Source organism: Diadema antillarum, unplaced genomic scaffold, assembly GCF_040938485.1.
Source record: "Diadema antillarum isolate AM-2024a unplaced genomic scaffold, OU_Dant_1.0 scf00000010, whole genome shotgun sequence".
In the NCBI taxonomy this organism is placed as follows: Eukaryota; Metazoa; Echinodermata; class Echinoidea; order Diadematoida; family Diadematidae; genus Diadema; species Diadema antillarum.
Genome location: NW_027270899.1, coordinates 485,501 through 508,093, shown reverse-complemented (window position 1 = coordinate 508,093; position 22,593 = coordinate 485,501). Strand labels below are relative to the sequence as shown.

The window sequence follows — 22,593 nt, the reverse complement described above, 5'->3', positions numbered from 1 at the left end:
ATCTCAGCCATTTGAAAACTAATTTTCATCAAATAAACATTGAATCCTTCTTAGAATTACATGCTCTTTCATATTTCATAGGATGTTTCTCATTATCTCACTTAGGAATGTTCAAAACATGAATCCTCACCTCAACCAGTACTGTACAGTCCCTTTAAGGGCTTTAACTTAGGAGACGTGGTGCTGGGGGCTACTAAAAGCAAGTTTGAGGTCACCAAAATACACAAAACATGATTGTGTTAGCATGCAAATTCACAAGCTTCTGGATTGAAGCATGCGATAAAAAAAGAAAAGAAAGGAAAGGGAGAAATATTGTATTACTGCAGTTTACTTAGAGGAAATTAAATGTTACATTATTATTTCATGGTCCTACTCTGTGTGCCCTGACAATTGTCATCATAACCAGGAAGAAAAACAGCAGGAAAGCTCCTATGGTGCCTCTAGTCACATCCAGCGCTGAACAAAAATGTGCAATTTCTATTTTATGTCTACAATTTCCATTTTATGTGTACAATGTATGTGGAACCCAAAACTCCTGAACTGCTTGTTGTATTCAGTGAGCAATACAAAGTACTGATGCTTTCTGTGCATACTTTCTTTTAAAAAGCAATCACCATTCCTTCTTTAAACCTTGCATCTCGGAAAAAAAAAAAATCAATTATGTTCAGGCAATGGCAGCCCCTAGTAATTTAGATTTGTATCAGATACTTGCTGCATTTTAAATGTACAGTTTTGTCATTATGATTTTTGATATGTTCCTGCAACTGCAACTGTACTTTACTTGAGGGGAAAAGAAGATGAAGGAGGTGAAGAAGGAGGAAAAGAGATCGCAATTAGATGAGAAGAAGAAGAAGAGAAAGAAAGAGAACAAGGAGAAATTGAGGGGAAAGGAAATGCAATAGGAGAAGAAGAAGGAGCAGGAGAAGAAATATAAGAAAGAGAAGGGAAAATGTGAGAGGAAGAGGAAAAGAAGAAAGATAAGGGAAAGAGCAGTAAAGGAAGAAAAATCTTTCAGACAGCTCTCAAGCTGGTTAAATTCCTTCTAAGAATTTGCCAAGTTGAATTAGCCACTGTTGCAAGCTTTGCATTCAAAGTAGCTTGCAGGCCTTGACTCTCACTCAAAAATGTCCCTGGATTGGAAATTTAAGTACTAACCGCCGTGTCAAAAACTATTTGCTCTTGTCAGCGTGTCCCTGTGTGTCATGACTTGTCTTTTTGCCGATGTGGTTTAGCTGTAAAAGATTCCACGAACAGATACGCACCAGGATATCCTCAATTTGATGTTGATACATTAAAGAAAGTGATGAATCATTTTATTAGTAGGAAATAATCAATATTTCATAGGTACTGATCATTTTTTTTTTCCAGAAATACTGTAGAGGCTACAGGCCATGCTGTGGATAATTAACTGAAAGTCCTCCCAAAATGTGCACAAATTTTGTCATTACACTCAGTGGTATTATCTTCTTTTTTAATCTATTTTTATTTCCAGGATGAATAGCATTTTCAGTAAAAGACTGATTTTCAAAGGGGTTTGTACACATTTAAAAAAAATGGTGCAGAGGTACCATAGCAAATTGAAATTACATAAAAGACTATAAACAACAAAACAACGCAATTCAATACAAAATACTAAACATATTACATGTATGCACGACTGCATATCCTATACCGAAGCGTGCAAAGCATCCTAGAAAATCGTGAAATTATAATATATGTGTATTCAAATAATCAATCATGATTATTCAATGGGTAATAACAACCAAAAGATGTCTACTTCAAAACACAATCTAAAACAAATTACATGTTCTGTTAAAAAGTACACATTTTTCATTTGATCAAATGTAATGTGGCAGGTTATGGAATATTCCAACAGAATGTATAAAAGAGAATTTATTTCTTAATAGTTTGTAATTGGTTTGTACTGAGATACATGCCAGATGATAACTGCACAATTCAAATACACTGTTACACTTGGGTATTACTATAGGGGTGACTTTTGTAGTCTTCCATTCAGTTGGAACAATTCCATGTTTTAATGATAAATTCATGACATACGTTTGACATTACACAATGAGTCTGGCTACAAGTTTGATGGCCTTTGGTGGTATATTATCTGAACCAGTAGACTTGTTTATTGAGACATAATGAAAAAAAAAATCATTGGCTCACTTTCTGCAACCTGATTACATTTGAATTTTGATTTTTCAGGCTTGCCAAGATATCTTTCAGATTTATCCTCAAAATTTATGTTGACTCTTTGATTTACCAAATTTGTTGTGGTAAAACATTGATTGAATAAATCAGCAAACTCCCTTTCATCTTTAATTACATTATTTTTAACTTGAACAGAATATACATTTGGATCACGACGTTTGTTTGGAATCACAGACCGTAAGGTTTTCCACATCTTTTCACTGTCACCAGAATTCTTGCATTTCGTAATCCATGCGCCCTCGTTTTGGTTCAAATGCCACAGATAAATACACATTGAATAGTGCATTTCTTTTGTGGAAATGAGTCTACAACACCCAAGCATGCCATGGATAGCTACATCCAAGCTGGGCTAGACAAATCCAGAATTGTGGTTCTTGAGTTATCACATGTGGGTTTGTTAAATATTTCTTTAATCGGTCAGCTTTCATTCTTAACTCACTTACTACGTGTGCCACCTAGGAAACAGCGGGTGTTGACGTATTAGTAGCAGTATGCCTTACTGCCTTTAGTACGTGTACAAGCCTCTCTGGTTGACCCAGAATTGGGAAATACAGGCCTTTCACGGTATGGACTTCGATGGCGTATGGATTGTGAATTGCTTTCAATGCTGCTTTGAATATACACACACTGTACTCTATTTTTAGCTTATGAAGGTTACTGTTAACTTGATTTCTTTATTTGCAATAACTGTCCGAACCACTGGGAATATTGTAAGCATTTAGCTTTCTTTTTCAAAGAATCTCTGTGCTTCATTATATCCTTTTAACCTCTTTGTTTAACCAGGGGATGTCATTACTCTGCTTAACTTGCTTCATTCTCCATGGACCATACATATCTAGAATCGGGTGAAATCTACCTAAGTATAAAATTGTCCTAAACCAATTCAGTATTTTCCTGGTACACACATGGATTGACACTAACTCATTTTTTCTACTAGCCCAATGTGTCCCTGTCAGACACTCAGTATTTCATTTCTTCTTTTTTTTTTTGTCTTTTTGCTGGTCTGAAAAATAAAGAAAAAGTTATAAAAAAGACTTGTGAGCTAATTTAGACTTTTTATTGCTTTGTGTTAATCCCCCTGTGATCAGTAATTCTAACACGACGGTAATCACTACACACCAGCTATGCATACATGCATAGCTGGTGTGTAGTGATTACCGTCGTGTTAAAATTACATGTGCCAATGTGGGAAATTTGTGCTGGTGTTGGCACTTACAAGTTCTACATAATGGGCCAAGTGCTTTTGGTATGGTTATGGTGAATGTTTTGTGTTCGACAAAAAAATCATCATATTTTGTCTTCTATGAGCACAAAACAAATGACTCTTTATCGCCAAATGTTCTAATTAGTAATTTAGTATTCTGAGCAATTGCACAGTTCAGAGGAGAAGTTCCTTCGAATTTCGACAAGTAATATGCAGTTCTGCTGAGCGTGAGACGGCAAGAAGCTTCGATTTGAAATCATCATGGTCACGCTGCCTGGCTGCTCTCACTGTCATACTCCACGTGGCACTGGCCACAGTGTGGCTTAGTAATATTTTTAGTTGCAGCATACGAGACTTTCTTATTCTTCTTGTAGCATGTGATTTGATTTTTGTCATGAAGTGATAAATCAATCCTTCTGTAAGGTTGAGTGAACATTCATGACACACCAATCATCTCTTCAATCTTTGTCTTGTAGGGCAAGGAAAAATAAATAGTATGATGTTTGCAAAGGTTCCTAAAGGTCTTTGACTAACAGACTATTTCCAGACATTGTTGCTGTTTCCAGGCTACTCACATGCTGTTTATGACCTTTTCTGGTGCAGTTGGCTGGTAATGGGGCCAAATTTGTAAATACTAGTTCTGGATATTATGGTTCCTTGTAATGGCAAACTGATTTTTTTCCCCCCTTTTTTGCAGCTCATGTGCCAAAACTAATTAGCGCTACCTTCAAATCATAATTGTATGTGTAATCTCTTCTGATTCTGTCTTAGTCATGCCAACTGAACAAATGATCAGTTTTTATATCAAAATATGAATATATAATGTGAAGGTGGTTTGGCCACATATGTAAACGTGATGTGTGTTGCATTGTAAGTATAGTCATGATGATTGAAAAGGGCTGCTAGCGGACATTGCAGTTGTTCGCTTATTGGCTCATATTGCTGTGAAGCTTTCGACCCTTTTACAGGTCTTTGTCAATGCTTGGGACGTGAACATAACAAAAAGGAACCAATTTGCAAACACTTGAACAGATATATACAATTGTAATAGAATATGTGTATATATTTAACAGCTAAGTTGTACATCAAAGAAGAGTTTTTTGATTGCCATGTAGTATACATGTATGTTAGACTCAAGTTTGAAACATTTTGCAAGTCTAAGCTTGCATAACAAATATAAAGAGAAAAATCAGTGCACCATGATTGTATCAGGTCAGGCTTTTTTTCTTTTCTTTTTTGGTGGTGATATAATTTGAATGTTTATCACAGCATCATGTACTCATGAGTTGATTTATTTAAATATTGAAATGTGATCATTGCATGATCAAATGAGCAATGATATCATCAACAATAATTGCGTCAATCAAGAGGAAAGTACTTAATACATTAGATATGAATTTTCATCACCACTAAATGTGTGGTAATGTATAGTTCACAGATGTTGGTTATTTTATGTGTATTATATGTTTGACGATACAATTCCTTTCTTTTCCCTTTTTTGTATTTGTCATGCTGGTCATCCTCAGGAAAAATTCTGTTTGGGAGAAGCCATGTTCGTGAAGTAGCATTGAAAAGATTAAAACCTTTGGATGAATATTGTCAGGTAAGTTCAGACAACTTCACAGTAGTGTAGCTCTCAAGAAAAGCACTGAAAACGCCCATTACATATGGTAGCCCTGTGGGTACTTGGCCAAGTCTATCTGGAGCCCCAAATCTGGTGTGGAAAAGACTGAATTTAATATTTATACCATGTCAGGAGGCAAGAAAGCTTGTGGGGTACTTGGTTTAAAGTGACCAACTGGAAAAAAAAAGGACATAGATTCAGATAGGCTGATGCAGATTATTTTGGAAGTATATTTGACATTGCAAATGATTGCAAGAAACAAAAAAACAAAAACAAACAAGAGATATAAACTTTTATCTGATATTTTATGTGTTGAAGCCAGCCATCTTCTGACATCATCATATTGTCATTGCCAGGTTTTAAGGAAGTAGTGCAGTCCGTCAACAATGCAGTACGCAAGAGAACAGAATTGTATGAATACTTAAGTAAAGAACCTCAAATGAGCCTCTTATTTTAATGTTTGTTTGTGTAATTGTTTCTTTCCTAAAGAGTTAGTGATTTGAATTAAAAAAAAATACCTGATCCACTAGGCAATTGCTTTAAGAAAGAATTACAACACAGGGACCTGATGATTTCCTTCTTTTCTGCCCTAACCAAATAAGCAAGGTAATTCTGGTTGTTGTTGTTTTATAGCAGAGGAAGGACTGTTTATTATGTTAGTATAATGTTTATGCATGAAGGAAGATCCAGGACTTGTCTTGATACAAGCAACTAAAACATTTGGCATGAGAAGTAAACTACTTGGTGATTTTTTTTTTTTTTAAGCAATGGGTGAACCATGAATGTATATTTCATTATCACAGACAATCTTGTAGAGCAAGGAAGAGACGAAATAAGTTTATTGATCTGAAGGTGGTGGACTGTTGTTGGCATATACTGTAAAACGAGGAATTTTTGCGTGCATTATAATTTCGCGAATTTCGCGAGCACCAAGATTCGTGAAATTAAAATGAACGCGAAAGTTCTTGTCTACACTATATGCATTAAATGCCAGTGGCAGTTCGCGAAATTTTCATGCCGCAAAAAGGGCTGTCGGCTCCAATTCGCGAAAAATTCATGCCGCGAATATATCATGTTTTACAGTATATGGTTCTTTCATGGCAAATTTGACTAACATCATCATCATTCTAATATGCAAGATACAGAAACACACTATTGTGCTAAGGTGTTTAACATGTATTCTTTTGTAATTCTGAACTTTTGTAGGCAAGGATCCTTGTTGTGTAGCATTTTATTTCTATTTCTTCCCAATAGAATGATGCAAATAGAATAAAATGGGTCATAAAATGATTACTGGATATAAAAACAGGAAAACTACACAGACAGTCAAAAAGTCTACATCACTGTGTACCGGTGTCAGAAGTTGAGCAAAAACTGCTAGTAAACCACAGTGTATTCTTTCCTCTATCAAGGTAACAGAGAAGAACTTGTTATGTAATTGCTCGCCTTGTGTATCTAAATGAACTCTGCCCAAAGTTCGGAATCTCATAGCTCACTAGATGACATGTGTAAAGTAGACTTCCTGTTGAGAGAGGGGCAATAACTTGGGGCAAAGGATAAACTCTGAAGGGACACACTGATGAATGCAAAATGGGTGCAATATGAAATCCATCCTTGGCCATATATCTAGAATAAATTTAGAACATGAATGTAATGCAAACATGCAAACATGTCATATTTTGGATTTTACGTATTTTCTCTTCCTTGACTTGCACAAATAGGGGAATTCCCATTGCAGATCATTGGCTTTGTGTACGTGCCTTTGTTTACTGAATTGATTCATGATTACACAGTAATGCATTTGGGGGATTTTTTTTTTTTTTTTTTTGGGGGGGGGGGTTATGTTGCAACTAGGGAATATATTGAAAAAAAAAAAGATATGCAGGCTGATTGTACTTGTGTCAATTTGAATGGTTGAGATGGTACCATTGACTTATCATTTCCTTTTTCTTCTTTTTTAAGGCAATATATGCTTTGACAGTTGAACAAAAAATCCATTTGTCTTCTGTAATAGATAGTAATGATTATGGTAATAATGATAGTACTTAGTAATGATAAATGTAACAATATTCTTATTTTTTATTATTATTATGATGATGATTATGATTATGATTATGTATTGAAATGAAAGACTCTTTCTCATGGCAGACAATGAATGTCTGCTGAGTCAAATAATCCCATGCCTGCAATTTGGGAGAAAAATTTTAGTCAAACTACCCTTAATCTTTACTTTCATTTTAAAGTGTGCTTTTAAAAATTTTTATTTCAAGTACATTGCAGTTCTTCATAGAGAATTCATCCCAACAACCTTGAGAATAGGAATTTTCTGCTGCCCTGTTTTGTCTCCACAATGTTGTGTTTAGGTTTTTTTTTCACTGTTTGTGAGATTGATACGTTGTAGATCAGTCTGTTATGTCGCAATGTCACCCACTTTCTCTAAACTATTATATGCAAACAATACATGCATGTCTCAATCAAATGTTTAGAACTCCATTTGCAAAGGTGATGTCTTTTGTGTACTCTTTATGTTCCTTGTGCTACAACAAAAATGTGTTTTGTCCTTCAGACTTATTGATATGTTCAGAATCTCTTGAAAGACATTTACATTGTATTTACCATTTGCAGATGAAACAAAAACTCATTTTCAGTACTTCAAAATATTAGTTTTAAAATGTGAGTTAGGGATAGAAATGACCATTGTAAAACGATGTTAAGTAAATTATATTCAAAATGTGCACAATAGTTATAATGAAATTGTTTCTAGAAATTGGTAGAATAAACATTCTACAGTGGTTTCTTGAGAAAAATAGTGATCTCTCCTTGTATTTTAGGCTTTATTGTAAAACTCTGGATATGGTAGGATGTTTTGTGATACAACTGACCTATGCATCATATGTAAAAGCCCGGTCACATAGCGCTTTACAGCTTAATCACGGCCAAAACACATCAAAAAGTGGTCTCCCATGAAGCAGACGATGTTGTTCACGTTGATGTCGAGTTTAAGACGAGCTATGGTCAATTTATAGACATGGCAGGACGTGGGGAAAAATTGGAACGTCGTCAGATGCGGTAAAAGGTTTTGAACTGCTCAAAATTTTATTCCGCGGACAACCACGGGCGGCACACGTGGTAAAGACGTGCAACACACGTGAAACACGTGTGATAATCCGTGCTCCGGCAGTGATTAAAACTTGGGGAGATGCGGTAAGACGCGAAAGTTTTATAGCGGTCTGTCATGGGCAGAGCACGGTCATCTGACGCATGTTACGCGTTGGTATCATGGGAAATAGCGTTTGTTTAGCGGCTTATCACTGACACATGGATTTTTCCGCATACATACACGTGGCTAGACATGGTTAGCCTTGCTTAGGCAGTGCTTCAGCAGTGGAACAGCCACCAACGGCCATACCCCGTACAAAGCACGGCCAAACCAAAATTGACCAAAAAATTACCACTTACGACCACGTCCACCAGATTTTCATAACTTTTTGTACGTGATTTAGACGTGGAGTGCTGTGTGACCGGGGCTTAGTAACTCAAGCATTTTTTAAATCACTGCTCCCAGTGGTAAACAGTATCTTTAAGAGTTTGTAATACAATGTGAATCTGCATGTCACCAATGTCTTCATTGCTCTTATTTTGTTTTGTTTTGTTTTGTTTTGCTTGTGGGGGTGGGTGTGGTAGGGTTTACAATACATAAGTGATGATGGTGTCTTTTTTTTCTTCGTCTTCTTTGGTCAAAGAATTCAATGACAAATTGCCAAGATTCTCTGTTATATTATTACTTCTCAGGCCTTGGTCAAACTTCCCAGCAAGATTTCTGACTGTAGCACTGTCATTCAGTTCTTCACTCCATCTCCCGAGGATGTGAGTCCACCGTCTGCAGAGTGAGTTTTTCCATCATTCTCTCCTTTCACATTGCACTCTCTCTCTTCTTAAACTTCTTACCCCCACCACCACCCAATCAACCATGACTTATGTGGTAGATTTGTCTGGAACACATAGTTTACAGTCATAACATGGCTTTTACTTGAAGACGAAAAATGTCTCATTTTATGTCAACCAGAAATTTGGAAAGAAAAGAATTTGAGAAATGTTTATCAGGCTTTGAAGTTTAGGGTCTATTCAAGTGCTTTACCATGCTTTAATAGCATGTTAAACTGTGTAGCACCCACAATGAAGAGATTATCAGATTATAGTAAAATGTGCTACACTCATTGAGCACATTTTATTAATGACTGATACCACCTTTAAATGCAGTAGTGTCATCCTTTCAAAATTTCTTACATTTGAAAGGGAGGAGTGTGTAAAGGGGTTTTAAGAAGTGAAAAGGGACATCTAAGATATACCTAATCACAGTATTCTATTTAAAAAAAAAGTATTCTTGAAAAACTGCAAATGCACAATTAACCCATCTGTGTTTTGTGATCCCAAACTTTAGAATTATGTAGAAGAATTGCTCTTTAAAAAAACTGAAGATTGACTAGGTTGACCCATTTCATCATTTTCAAGTCCTCGCTCACAATTAGGAGTGCGACTTTTTGTTTGTTGTGAGATGCGTGGTCACATTTGTGCACACAACCTCCTTGTGGCCGCAGTACATACCATGGTTCCATCATTCAAAGCAGGTATACTTGTAAAGTATGAAAAGGATGAGATAATGAAGGGAAATTATGTTCACAAAGGACTATAGCATAATCTTGTCAAAGATATGGACGATAAATGGAAAATATATGTAAAGATAGCCATTCCTTGAGAGCAATCTGCCTCTTCACTGTTCATTCTAAGGTGGCGATATGGCTCAGTCGGTAGCATGTCTGCCTCACAATTAACTCTTTATGTGCCACGTTCGCACGTCCGACTCAGTAGACGTGCCAACTTCGTATATTCTGCTCAAATGCACAAACCTGCCCAAACCGATCGATAAATCGCCAAATACATGTACCACAGTAAAATAAAAGCGTTTCTTGCCATTCCATTCCTGTCACATGTAGCTTGCATTTTATGTGGTGAATGACCATCAAGCAGTGTGTCCAACTGGATTTGCAAGTAAATTCAAAGTGTCTGTCACTGTTTTGTTTGCAAAAGTCATGCCTTTACAATGATGTAGCTACTGGTCATTTTAAATGAAAACCAATCACAGATTTGTCAAAAGAATTGACATCAAAGCAATGCTTGGCCTTTTTTCTACATCTTTGCTCATTATATGCCCAGGTAACAAAAATCTATGAAGGTTCCATAGATTTGAAAAAAACAACAACAAAAAAACCAAGAACATCTTCCCAAAGCATGACGTACGTTGCTATTTAGGAATAATGTGGCACACAGAGGTTTACACCATGGCGCATAAAGAGTTAACTGACTCGGGTTTGATTCCCATTTAGCCCAACCTGATATAATGGTCCACCCACATGCCTATTGAACACCAGAAAATGGGCGAATGATGCTGACCCCCCATGGTTCACCCCAGGTGGCTAGTAATAGTCAGCAAGCATTATCAGCTAGGCACATTGTATTATAAGAAGGAGAAGAAAACTCTTCATACTGAACATTGTTCAATAATTTTGTATACTTTATTCTCCCGTTTTACCATCAGTGGAGAGTCAAGGAGAGGAAAAGGTATGTTTTTGCTTTATTGATATAAATATATTTTGTATTGCATTTACATACTAAGCATTTCCTTTTAATATTTTTTCTTTTCCTCTGTCTTAGTTGTCTAAGGAATTGTTTTTGTGTTCTTTTTGCCAATCATGATATATTGTATATACATATAGCATGAAAGTAGAATGACTAGCTGAAGTAACTTTATAAGTATGTTTAAGAAGTAGAATAAAATGTAGTCACTGTGATACAATATTGCACATGACAGTGACCTAGAAATGTTTACATGCATGGATTTGTGTCTCATTTGATGATATTGTAAAGAATCCAATCGAGTATCATTCTTCGGTTCATTTTGCATTGTATACTTTTATCATGACATGTATATCTTTTAATGAATTGGTTGGTTTTGTCATTACTTTGAACCCTCGTGTTGCAACCTTGCTTTAAATTATTTTGGAATTTAGGTGAGCACTTTGCATCTAGACCAAAAATCTACATGTACGAACGTATTTTGGTGCTCTGCATCTTTCTGGTCCTCAGCTGCCTATATTATGGTGGTGAATTGAGAATTTGGCCACTTGCATTGCAGTTTAGTATTTGTTTGTTTGTTTGCTTGTCTTGTGGCAGAGATTGACAGCATCTCAGAGCCGATCCAGGCAGAGCAGTATGTGGTGGTAGCAAACTACAAGAAGCAGCAGAAGAATGAGGTGGACCTGACGGCCGGTGACCTGGTGGAAGTCTTTGAGAAGAACGACAATGGTGAGGAGTACCATCCCAGTTTCTTGTAGACTTTAGCCTTTGGAAATATTGGTTACTCCTTTTTTATTTCTCAAGGGTCAAAGGCCATAAGTCGCCTCATGTGTAAGAGCATTGTCTTGGGCTCTCACGTAATCACAATTTATTTTAGTATAAGTGTGGGAAATTAGCCGAATATGCTTCGTTATGTCCCATTCATCATCACAAGATTTAATGTAAACTTTACACTGGACTCCTGAAACTGCACTCTCAGAATAATGTACTATGTTACAGTGTGTGTACATTCACCACATGTAACATTTACACACAAAAGTTGACAATCAAGTTGTCAGTTAACAAAACATATTTGTTAGGAAAGTCCCCCTATTTAATGAAAACAGGAATAGTTTGATGTGATCTACCCTATGTCATTCAAAACTGTAATTTCCCTCTTCAGTACCAAGGCTATTCATATATTCATGCATACTTAAATGTAATCACAACATATCCCATTGCCATATTTAAAGCGCATGCCGGCCCTTTTAAGCTTGACATTAATGTTGGGTATTGAAGTCATGCCATGTACATTTACAATTGATTGCTCATTACTGCTAGGCAAACAGTGCAGTGGTGAGCTATTTGCTTCCTTCTTCCTCATGGATAGAGCTCCTTTGTTTGCTTGGCATCATAGCGAGACACCACCCTTCTTTTGTATGGTCTTTTGTGGTAGACAGAGAGAAGTGGGAATCATATGCCAACCAGTGCACAAAGCGCCCAGAGGATAACGTACACTGTAGCCCAAATAGGTGCATGATGGGTCACTGCACCTCACTTGAATTTTAGGAAATACTAGTTGTTTTCTTTTGTATGTGTCAACCTCTGCCTCAATGATTCATATTTGTATTTGCGTCTGTGTAATCTGTACAAGTTTCTAATTCTTCTCTTCATGAACTGACTAACTAACTGCACTGTTAATTACCTACCTCTGTCTGTCTGTATGTCTGTCTGTTTGTTTGTCATTCTCTCATTTCTGCTTGTCTCCCAACATTTCAAAAATGGAACACATACCCCCAAAAAATGTGATAATCCCTGTCCTCTCATGATTGTGTAAGATAGTGTGGTGTAGAAAATGATGCCTTAAAGGACAAGTTCACCTTCATAAACATAAGGATTGAGATAATGCAACAATATTAGTTCAACACATCGGTGAAAGTTTGAGGAAAATTGGACAATCGATGCAAAAGTTATGAATTTTTTAAATTTTTGTGTTGGAACCGCTGGATGAGGAGACTACTACAGCTTGTGAGTCATATGCGTACAACAGTACAAAGAAAATGTAAAAGAAAATTCAACATATTTTCACTTTTTTCACATAATAAAAGAGCACTTGACTTGCCTCTTTCTAAAGGCAGGGGGAATAATATTACCCATAACATTTGTCGGTAACGAGTCAGGGGAATGTGTACTTTTTTCAAAAGATGGAATTTTGTGAAATTCTCTTTATATTTTCCTTATATTGTTGTACGCATGTGACATCTAAGTTATTCATACACTGCAGTAGTCTTCTCATCCAGCGGGTACTGCACAAAAACTTCAAAAATTCATAACTTTTGAACGGATTGTCTGATTTTCCTCAAACATTCAATGATGTGTTCTACTAATATTGCTACATTCTCTCAATCCTTATGTTTATGAAGGTGAACTTGTCCTTTAAAGGGGAAGGCTAGTAACTGATCAGTGGGAATCAGTGGAAATGCTTGGAGATGATTGTTCCAATCCTTATGGGATTCATTCAAGAGTTCATTGTATATCTATTGTTGTGTGAAAATGATTTGCTTCAGAATGGTCTCATATTCAAGTAATGTGCAGTTTAATGCTTCCAGGTTAGCGTCCCTGGTCAGTGACGGAGCATTAATCTGCACATTACTTGAATATGAGACCGTTCTGAAGCCAATCATTTTCACACAACAATAGATATACAATGAACTCTTGAATGAATCCCGTAAGGATTGGAACAATCATCTCCCAGCATTTCCACTGATTCCTACTGATCAGTTACTAGCCTTCCCCTTTAAGACCTACCCTTAGGAATGATTACTTATAATGAACCTGTCTTCATCACTGTCAATTTCTTCCATGATGCTTGTGACTTCTGCTGCAAAGAAACACTGTGTCAAACCCCCTTTTAAACTGCTTTTACTGCTACTGTGAGAAAAATTATTACTGCTTCTAGTGCTTTTATAACAACAGCAGTAACTGTGACTATTCTACTATCACCCCTGCCACTGCTAATTGCAATATTCGTACGGCTAGTGCTGCTTGTACTGCTGCTGCTATTTCAGTCAAACCTGTCTGTAGTGCCCACCCAAGGGAGAAGAAACAAGTAACTGTTATAAACAGGTGACCACTTTAGACAAGTTCTTAAACATGCTTTTTCTCTTGGAGGGAATTGTTTTTATTGATTGTATATGGCAGGTGGCTGCTCTAGACAGGTGATCACTACTACAGGTTTAACTGTATTACTTCTATTACTACAACTTCTCCCACTAACTGCTACTTCTAACTTGTTATACCCCCGTATGGAACGCCATTAAGGAAACAATACAAAATTCATTTCACTCCAGCCAATATTCATTTCACTTTTAACAAATACATTTCACTCACAAACATTGATTTTACTTTTTATAAAAATACATTTCACTTTTCACAATAATACATTTCACTTTTAAATTAAAATTCATTTCACTTTTCACAAAAATACATTCCACTTTTGAATTAAACTTCATCTCACTTTTCACAAAAATACATTTCACTTTTCACAAAAATACATTTCACTTTTACATAAAGATTCATTTCACTTTTCACAAAAATACATTTCACTTTTACATAAAGATTCATTTCACTTTTCACAAAAATACATTTCACTTTTAAATACAAATTCATTTCACTCTTCACAAAAATACATTTCACTTTGGCGTACCATATCACTCAGACGAAACCATTTCACTGCGCTAAAACCATTTCACTCTGATAAAACCATTTCACTCTGATACAAAAAAATACGTTCCTCTTTTTTCCCGGCCAAAAGGTGGCGCCAGTCTGAGAGGAGTCACAGTGCCATGGCACTTAGCACTGAGCTGAGGTGAGTGGCCGGCCGGCCAGCTGGCCGGCTGGCTATGCAGTACCTAGATTTAGCGCGCTACGCTGGCGCGGAAGCGACGCGAGGCGAGCTAGCAGTCGACGGTCCTCGCCTCGGCCTCACTCACATGCACGCTCGTGCCGTTACATGCATACTACATCGAGAATTGAATCTACGCCTGACTTGCTGAATGATTAACGTGTGTTTTACAACGCTTTTCAACAGCGATGTTGTGGGGTAAGTTTGATGTCTGACTTCTTGTGATCGACATGCTATTTTTTCCTGTTCAAAATGAGTATTTTTTTGCCGTTTACTAGTATCTCGAAGTTGACATAGTATTTTTCCTCTTTCAAAACATTCCCGTGTTTATAGCTGGCTGCTGACCCATCTAAAAAGGGGATTGATGTGACTTTTTGTTTATCAGGTCGGCAATACTTCGTGCTTTACGCAGTGATCGCATCTAGTGCGGACGGGGACTTTTTCGGACCGTAAATGCACCGTTGTTGACGATCTCTGCGGAGGTGCAGGGTCAGTCCCATATATTGAAATTAGCGTTGTTCATTCGCTCAATTGGAACTTCGTGATATCGTGTGTTGTGTACACTTCTACTTCTACGAAGATACTCAGCAGGATCCATAAGTCAGGATGTAGTGCTAAGGAGTTGAACTTAGGTGCTCATTTGCAGTGCATGCTTGTTGGTGCATTAAAAATATATGGTGCGAGTAAAAATCTTGTTCCTCAGTCTAGATGCTGAGTGGAAGAGCTCCCTTAAAGGCCTCCAATGAAGTGGCTTCAAGGGCGTTTTTAGGAAGCCCATTCCAAGCAGTTACTGTACGTGGAAAAAATGAGTTCCGATAGAGTTGGGTTCGGGTAGGAATTGCCAGCAACTTGTTTGGATGGTACTGTCGTGTGTTGCTAACAATCATGGGTGATGTGTAGTGCTGTGCATTGATGGCTGCCATGTTGTGCTGAATCTTGTACATGAGGAAGAGGCTAGCAGCATTTCTTCTCCTCTCCAGACTTTCCCATTTAAGCTGTTCAATCATGGCAGAGACACTGTCTGGACAGTAATACCTCTGGAGGGTGAATCTTGCCGCTCGCCTTTGGATGGCTTCTATTTGGGAAATGTGTTTGTTTGTATGTGGGTTCCAGACTGAGCTGCAGTATTCTAGGTGTGGTCTCACTAGGGAGAAGTATGCTTGTTGGCGGATCCTTTGCGAGGTCTTTCGTAGGTTTCTGCTGACTAGTCCTAGCATCCGATTGGCCCGGGATGTGATGTTGTTGATGTGACTTTGCCAGGATAGGTTGGATGAAAAAGTTAACCTTAGATACCGGAGATCTGATACAGATGCAAGGGGAGTGTCTCCCAGGGTGTATGTATTTCTGATGGCTTTGTGTCCAGTGTACAGTGAGTCAGTGTAGGCCGGTGGCGGTAGGCCTACAATTGTATGTGGCGATGGCAATTTGTAAATTTGAATTTACAACTTATTCACAAAAATTGTACAGTGTACAATGTGTATGCTGTCTATAATAAACAGGGTCTTAGTCTTCATCTCTTAGCAGTTAATTAATATATGATTTAGGCATCTACTCATCACTTAATACAAACAAGAACAGTATAGATTCAATATTATTATTATTATTAGTTTTTTTCTTTCGCATGGAGAAAGAAGGCACAAGAGCGATTCTAGTATTTGATGTAAACATAATTTTCATGACATGTTTAAGAGTTGACCCGGCTGCAATGTTAACACTAATAGAGTACCAGGCTATTTGAATTTTTCAAGTTGGTATACAGGTTGTCGGTAAATATAGAGATGTATTATTAGTCTTCCGCATCTACAATTTGTAACAATAAAGTTTACGAGGATGTCTGAATGAATGCAATTATTCTCAGAATAATATGAAGAGTTTGTTCGCAAAAACCGATAAGTCCATATTTGCCAAATGGAGATATTTGCGATTAAAGGTCAGGAAAAATAAAGAGAATACTAAGAAAATTTTTGCTTCTTTTGACCATAATTTCAAAAATGCCCTTTTATATGTAGTGACCAATATCTCATTTAAAAGGTGTTATTTTGTACTTTATGACAGAGACCGTACTTGAAAATCTTCAAAAATGGACTTACCGGTTTTTGCGAACAGACTCTTCATATGTTTACCATAGTACAGTGCATGTCTGTAGTTTCTCTCTGCTTGAATTGGGGTTTACTCCAACATAATGTTTTCGGACATGTTATTGTGAATAATGGTTTATAATATCATCTATGATTAATTTTCTCTATTTGTGTCACATTGTATATGTAGGTATCCCCAGTACCTGACATCACACCGATGGAACATGCATATTTAAGGTGATTCTCTTCTCTGTGGCCTCCAGGAAAATCTGCATGACATAAACGAGGAGATCTACACTGTCAGTTCTATAGTGTATTTTGTTTTCTTGGATGCACACGTACCATTCAATCTCTGACAGATTTTTATCAAGGAGAGCACTGCTGTTTTGCAAGCGCTGAGTGACTTCCTCACAAGAATAGAAACAACTGATTAGTACACCTGTCAACTTTTTCATTTCATTGAAAAACCTAGAGCAGTATGTGATCATGATAACCTACCTCAGAAAGGTGCTAAATATGTGATATGATACAATAGGAAGAATGAAGTTGATATACAATTGTAACATATTACAGTATGTTACTGTATATCAACTTCACTCATCTTTACGGTAACATTTTTAGTAAAGAGGATGTACATGTATATTCTTTGAAAAGCACGGTTGTTGTAGTAAATGTGAAGTTCAACCATTACAGATACATCAATGTGTGGAACTATGCAAGATAGTATATGTTAAATTATGTGCATTTAAATTACTTTGGAGTTTGTACAGATGGCAGAATTATGAGCCCTGATTAAACTAAATATTATCCTTCATGATATTCTTGATAAATGTTATGGAAGCAAGTACATTGTACAGTATGAAGTAGTATCTGGACGTTGAAGGTATGAATTTAATTTGTACATCATCACTGAAGCACTATAAGAGGTTTAGTTAGTACATGTATGCATGTTTTATTGCTAATATTTTGGTTGTGACCCATTTCAGAAGAGGTTTCAAAGATGTAAGAATTCTGTTCGATCAGGAAGATACACAAGGTATGTCACCAAAAGGAATTGAACGGTCAAGAAGGGATAAGGAAGATGAAGATTTTGACACAACAGTTAGATAGATGATACATTACATTAGTACTTCTTCCAAATCAACCAAAATTTTGAACATGTTCGCATTGAACGGGCATGCTCTTATTAGATACCTATAAAGAAAAATTGTGGACCTTGTGAAAGGTAAGATGAGCAGATTTTTATAACACCTGGGGGGTTTCATGTTGGCCTGTAGTCTACCCCAGGGTTGTCGAGTGTTGTTACTGGTAAGGGGTTCGAATACACATTTGTATCATTCACTCAGTCATAACCATGAAGAGAGTGACACACGGATATTTTAAATGTGTATGATACTGCTTGTGTACATGTACTGATACATGTGTATTCAGTTGACAGAGATGTTGGGATGATTAGTTTGCCTTTCGACATTTCAGATAAGATTATATACAGTCAATGCTAAAGTTGGGAATGAAAGATTTCTTCACATAGATGTTTTGCAAGATGCAATAAGGCCAAATCTAATCTGTCTGCTTCGATTTCCAGTAATATCGATGTTTTAAAGTTACTTTAATTTTTTTATCTGTTTAGTTTCCAGTAAGTGTACTTCATACATTGGCGGATCCAGTTAGGACCGCAACTGGCACACGCCCCCCTTTATTTTTTGTTTAAACAAAAGAAATTAAAAGAAAAAAATGGGGGCAGGGTGCTTGCACCCCCCTTTAATTTTGTAAACGCGTCCCCTCTTTACGGAATTCCTGGATCCGCCCCTGCTTCATATGTAGTATGTACACTTCTGAATTGTTGATGCAGCTGCCAGTTCATGTGTTTGAAACATTGGCAGTGTGACCAATAGATACATTGTACTTGCCTTCAAAGTATTTAAGGGCATATGGACACCTTCAAAACATTCTCTGCTGTTTGGACTGTCGATGAAGTTTATATATTTTGTACATGTTTCATTTTGTTTCCAGTAAGTACACTTCATATGTATACGTGTACACCTTCAAATTGCTCTTGCAGCTGCCAGTTTACTGTCACCCTCTGTTCATGTGTGTGAAACCTTGGCGATGTGAATACTATAGTAGATACATGTATGTGTACCTGCCTTCAGAGTACTCAAGGGCATTTGTACACCCTCAAACATTCATGCAGTTTGAACTATTAATGAAGTTATATCTGTACATGTATCATTTGAGTGAAACCTTGCCAAAAGTGTAGATGGCATGTAATTTACAGAGTATTGCCTCAAAACATTTGTGGTAGTCTTGCTTGATTTTATTCACTTACATAACATTCAAGCCATATTCACAACTGTTTCATGTTTGTGCAACATCGGTATCAGTGTAGTTTGTTCTTTCAACACTTACATGTAATAAATAAATAAATAAATATATATATATATATATATATATATATATATATATATGGAGATGTATATACATTTATAAAGAAAAAAAACTTGTGGATTGTGCTCCTTTCTCTGTTGTTATTAATGGAAAAAAAGGTATTTTATTAATTGATGAGAATGGCACGTGCAATAATGTATGTAAATTTCTCTGCCTAGTTAGGTAGGCCTATAGTAATAGAGTGAAGTAATGTAGTGAAGTCCTTGGGATCAACAGCTTTCTTTTGTTATATCAAAATGTTAGGTAGGCCTATAGTAATAGAGTGAAGTAATGTAGTGAAGTCCTTGGGATCAACAGCTTTCTTTTGTTATATCAAAATGTTGTTATAACCAAGCATGTAAAAAAAAAGTGGATAATGTAAGCGGAATTTCGATATAATGTAACTGTGTTCACTTTAGCGGAGTGAACGGTATAAGTAGTGGTTATAATGTATTTGAGTGGATGCTTAGGATGCTTTGAATTGAGAGAGAGTGATGTGAATGATTGATGGCAGAATGAAACTGAGAATCAGACACTTCCTGTTGACGAAATCAGAAGGGTGGACAAAAGCAAACAAAACAAACATACATTGTATTATGAATAACAAGAACAAGACATATAATCAAAAAAGAGGGGGAGAGAGAGAGAGAGGCCCAGCAAGAGGCTGTAGACTATTAATTAGTACGTAATGTCTAATGACAGACACAAGTACAGTATATCACAGCTAGACGCTCGAAACTGACCACTTGTATTTACGCTGGGGTCGCTCATACAGTTAGACACACACGTACAAAGGCATCGAGGACACACGTCAATTTCTATATGTGGGACAGTACAGTACTTCGCGATTTCGTGCCGAGAAAAAAAGGAATGGCATCCCTATGATATCAGCTGGCTGCTGACCCATCTACAAATCATCACATTACACTTTTAGGTATCATCTTAAAGCTGAATAAATTTCCTTTTACATGATATAACTTTTGTTGGTGCCCCACGATGAAAAAGAAGACTTTTAGGAGAATTTTAGAAGAATATCTGTATCCATTATTTCCGGAACATCTGCAATTAGTTAGCCACGAAGTTGATAATCTTTCATGTCGTTCTTGGAAAAATCAACAAGATAGCATCCAAGTTTTAACCTTTACCTATCAAATAAAAGAAAAATCATGTGAAAACGTAATTCAGTGACCAAGATATGAGCATTTCAAAACGATTCTCCAATCGCGCTCTCTATGACTTGCGGGGTCAACTCGCGTGCGAGGACTTGGATATTCTAGACGGGTTTTTTCGGGCTTGCCGACTGACTGGCTACTCAGTAAATCTAGGTACTGCATGCATAGCCAGCCGGCCAGCTGGCCGGCTATTCACCTCAGCTCAGCGCTAACAAAGTGCCATGGCACTGTGACTCCTCTCAGACTGGCGCCACCTTTTGGCCGGGAAAAAAGAGGAACGTATTTTTTTGTATCAGAGTGAAATGGTTTCATCAGAGTGAAATGGTTTTATCAGAGTGAAATGGTTTTAGCGCAGTGAAATGGTTTCGTCTGAGTGATATGGTACGCCAACGTGAAATGTATTTTTGTGAAGAGTGAAATGAATTTGTATCTAAAAGTGAAATGTATTTTTATGAAAAGTGAAATGAATCTTTATGTAAAAGTGAAATGTATTTTTGTGAAAAGTGAAATGAATTTTAATTCAAAAGTGAAATGTATTTTTGTGAAAAGTGAGATGAAGTTTAATGCAAAAGTGAAATGTATTTTTGTGAAAAGTGAAATGAATTTTAATTTAAAAGTGAAATGTATTATTGTGAAAAGTGAAATGTATTTTTATAAAAAGTAAAATCAATGTTTGTGAGTGAAATGTATTTGTTAAAAGTGAAATGAATATTGGCTGGAGTGAAATGAATTTTGTATTGTTTCCTTAATGGCGTTCCATACCCCCGCCACTCGTAGTGTGAAGGGGGTATCAATAGGAATCACTGTGATGTTGGTCGGGCGGTCGGTCTATTGCAAAATCTTGCGTCGCGAACTCCTTTTACAGTTTTGAAGCAATTTAAATGAAACTTAGGGTAAATGATGATATTGAGGTTTAGATGTGCAAGACATGTTTTTTGCGTTTGTCGGACAATGCATTGCCATGGTAACCATAATTTTACCAAAACCTTGTAGATTGAATAACTTCCCTAGTATTTAAGCAATCAATTTCAAAATTGGTATCTATGATGATATATAGGTGAAGTTATGCAAGGCACTCTTTGTGTTTGTACTCGACAAAACATTGCCATGGTAACCGCATGTTTTCTTCAAAATCTTGTAGAGTGAACAACTTCCACAGTTTTTAAGCAATTGAAACCAAATTTGGGAGGCATTATGGCCCTGAGGTATAGATGTGGAACACATAATTTTTGTATTTGTCACACAAACCATTGCCATGGTAACCACAATTTTACCAAAACCTTGCAGTTCGAATAACTTTTCTATCATTCAAGCAATTAAAGTCAAATTTAGTAAGTATGTATTATGATCTAGAAGTGTAGTTTTTCCAGACACCAATGTGTTAGTTTAAGGAAAATGTGTTGCCATGGTAACCACTCATTTTTGTATCAAAATAAACCATTCAAGCTATGAAGGTCAAATTTGGTGTGTATGATGGTCTTTAAGTGTAGTTATGCAAAATGTCCCGTGTGTTTGTATCAGACAATGCATTGCCATGGTAACCGCACTTTTTACCCAAACCTTGTGGAACTCAGTGTCAACTCTGTAATTGCACAGTAAACTAAAATTATTGTGTTTCCAATTTGACAAGTGCATTTTGGTATTAACGTCATTGCCCTCATGACATCACATACTATAAACCAACACTAGGGGCGGGGGTATTAATCACCTTCAGTGATAATTCTAGTTACCATTTACTATGGACATTTTTATGACAGTTGACATTATAGTTGCATGTTCATACAGTACAATGTACTTTTACTTTTAGGCAGTACCATTTTGTTTTCATTCAGATATTAACCAGAACATATACCACACTCTGCTTCTTTTCTAGGTTGGTGGTTTGTGACGATAAATGATCAGCACGGATGGGCACCAGGAACATTCCTTCAGAAGCCAGACGGGCAGGAGGAGGAGGAAGAGGAGACCCTGCTGCCGGGAAACAGTGAGTCTTCCCCTACCATTGGTGGTGGTTGCAGTGGTAGTGGTGGTGTAGGTAGTGATGCAGGTGATGGTAGAGGTAATTGTAGTGGATTTGATGGTGGAGTCGATATAGAGGTGATGATGGTGGAGATAATGGCGATAGTGCTGATGGAGGTGGTGGTAGAGACAGTGGGGGAGTTGATGGTAGTGGAAGTGGTGATGGTGATGGCGGAGGCAATCATGGAGACAATGGTGGAGTTAACGATGGTGGTGATGGTGGAGATGATTGTGGAGGTAATGGTGGTAGTGCTGATTGAAGTGATGGTGGAGTTGATGGTGGAGGTGGTGGTGGAAGTGATAGTGGAGGTGATTGTGGAGTTAATTGGGGTGGT

At 37.0% G+C, this 22,593-nt stretch overlaps 1 protein-coding gene across 2 annotated transcripts in view; it reads left to right on the top strand.

Moving 5' to 3' along the window:
• LOC139720262 (SH3 and PX domain-containing protein 2A-like) overlaps nt 1–22,593 on the top strand; it is a 59,103-nt gene that overhangs the window by 13,345 nt on the left and 23,165 nt on the right. For both annotated transcript variants that reach the window (XM_071631630.1, XM_071631626.1), the window contains exons 5-9: nt 4,948–5,024; nt 8,838–8,932; nt 10,642–10,664; nt 11,277–11,408; nt 22,113–22,223. In XM_071631630.1, the coding sequence (XP_071487731.1) occupies nt 4,948–5,024; nt 8,838–8,932; nt 10,642–10,664; nt 11,277–11,408; nt 22,113–22,223 (438 nt within the window). The remainder of the gene's footprint in view (nt 1–4,947; nt 5,025–8,837; nt 8,933–10,641; nt 10,665–11,276; nt 11,409–22,112; nt 22,224–22,593) is intronic.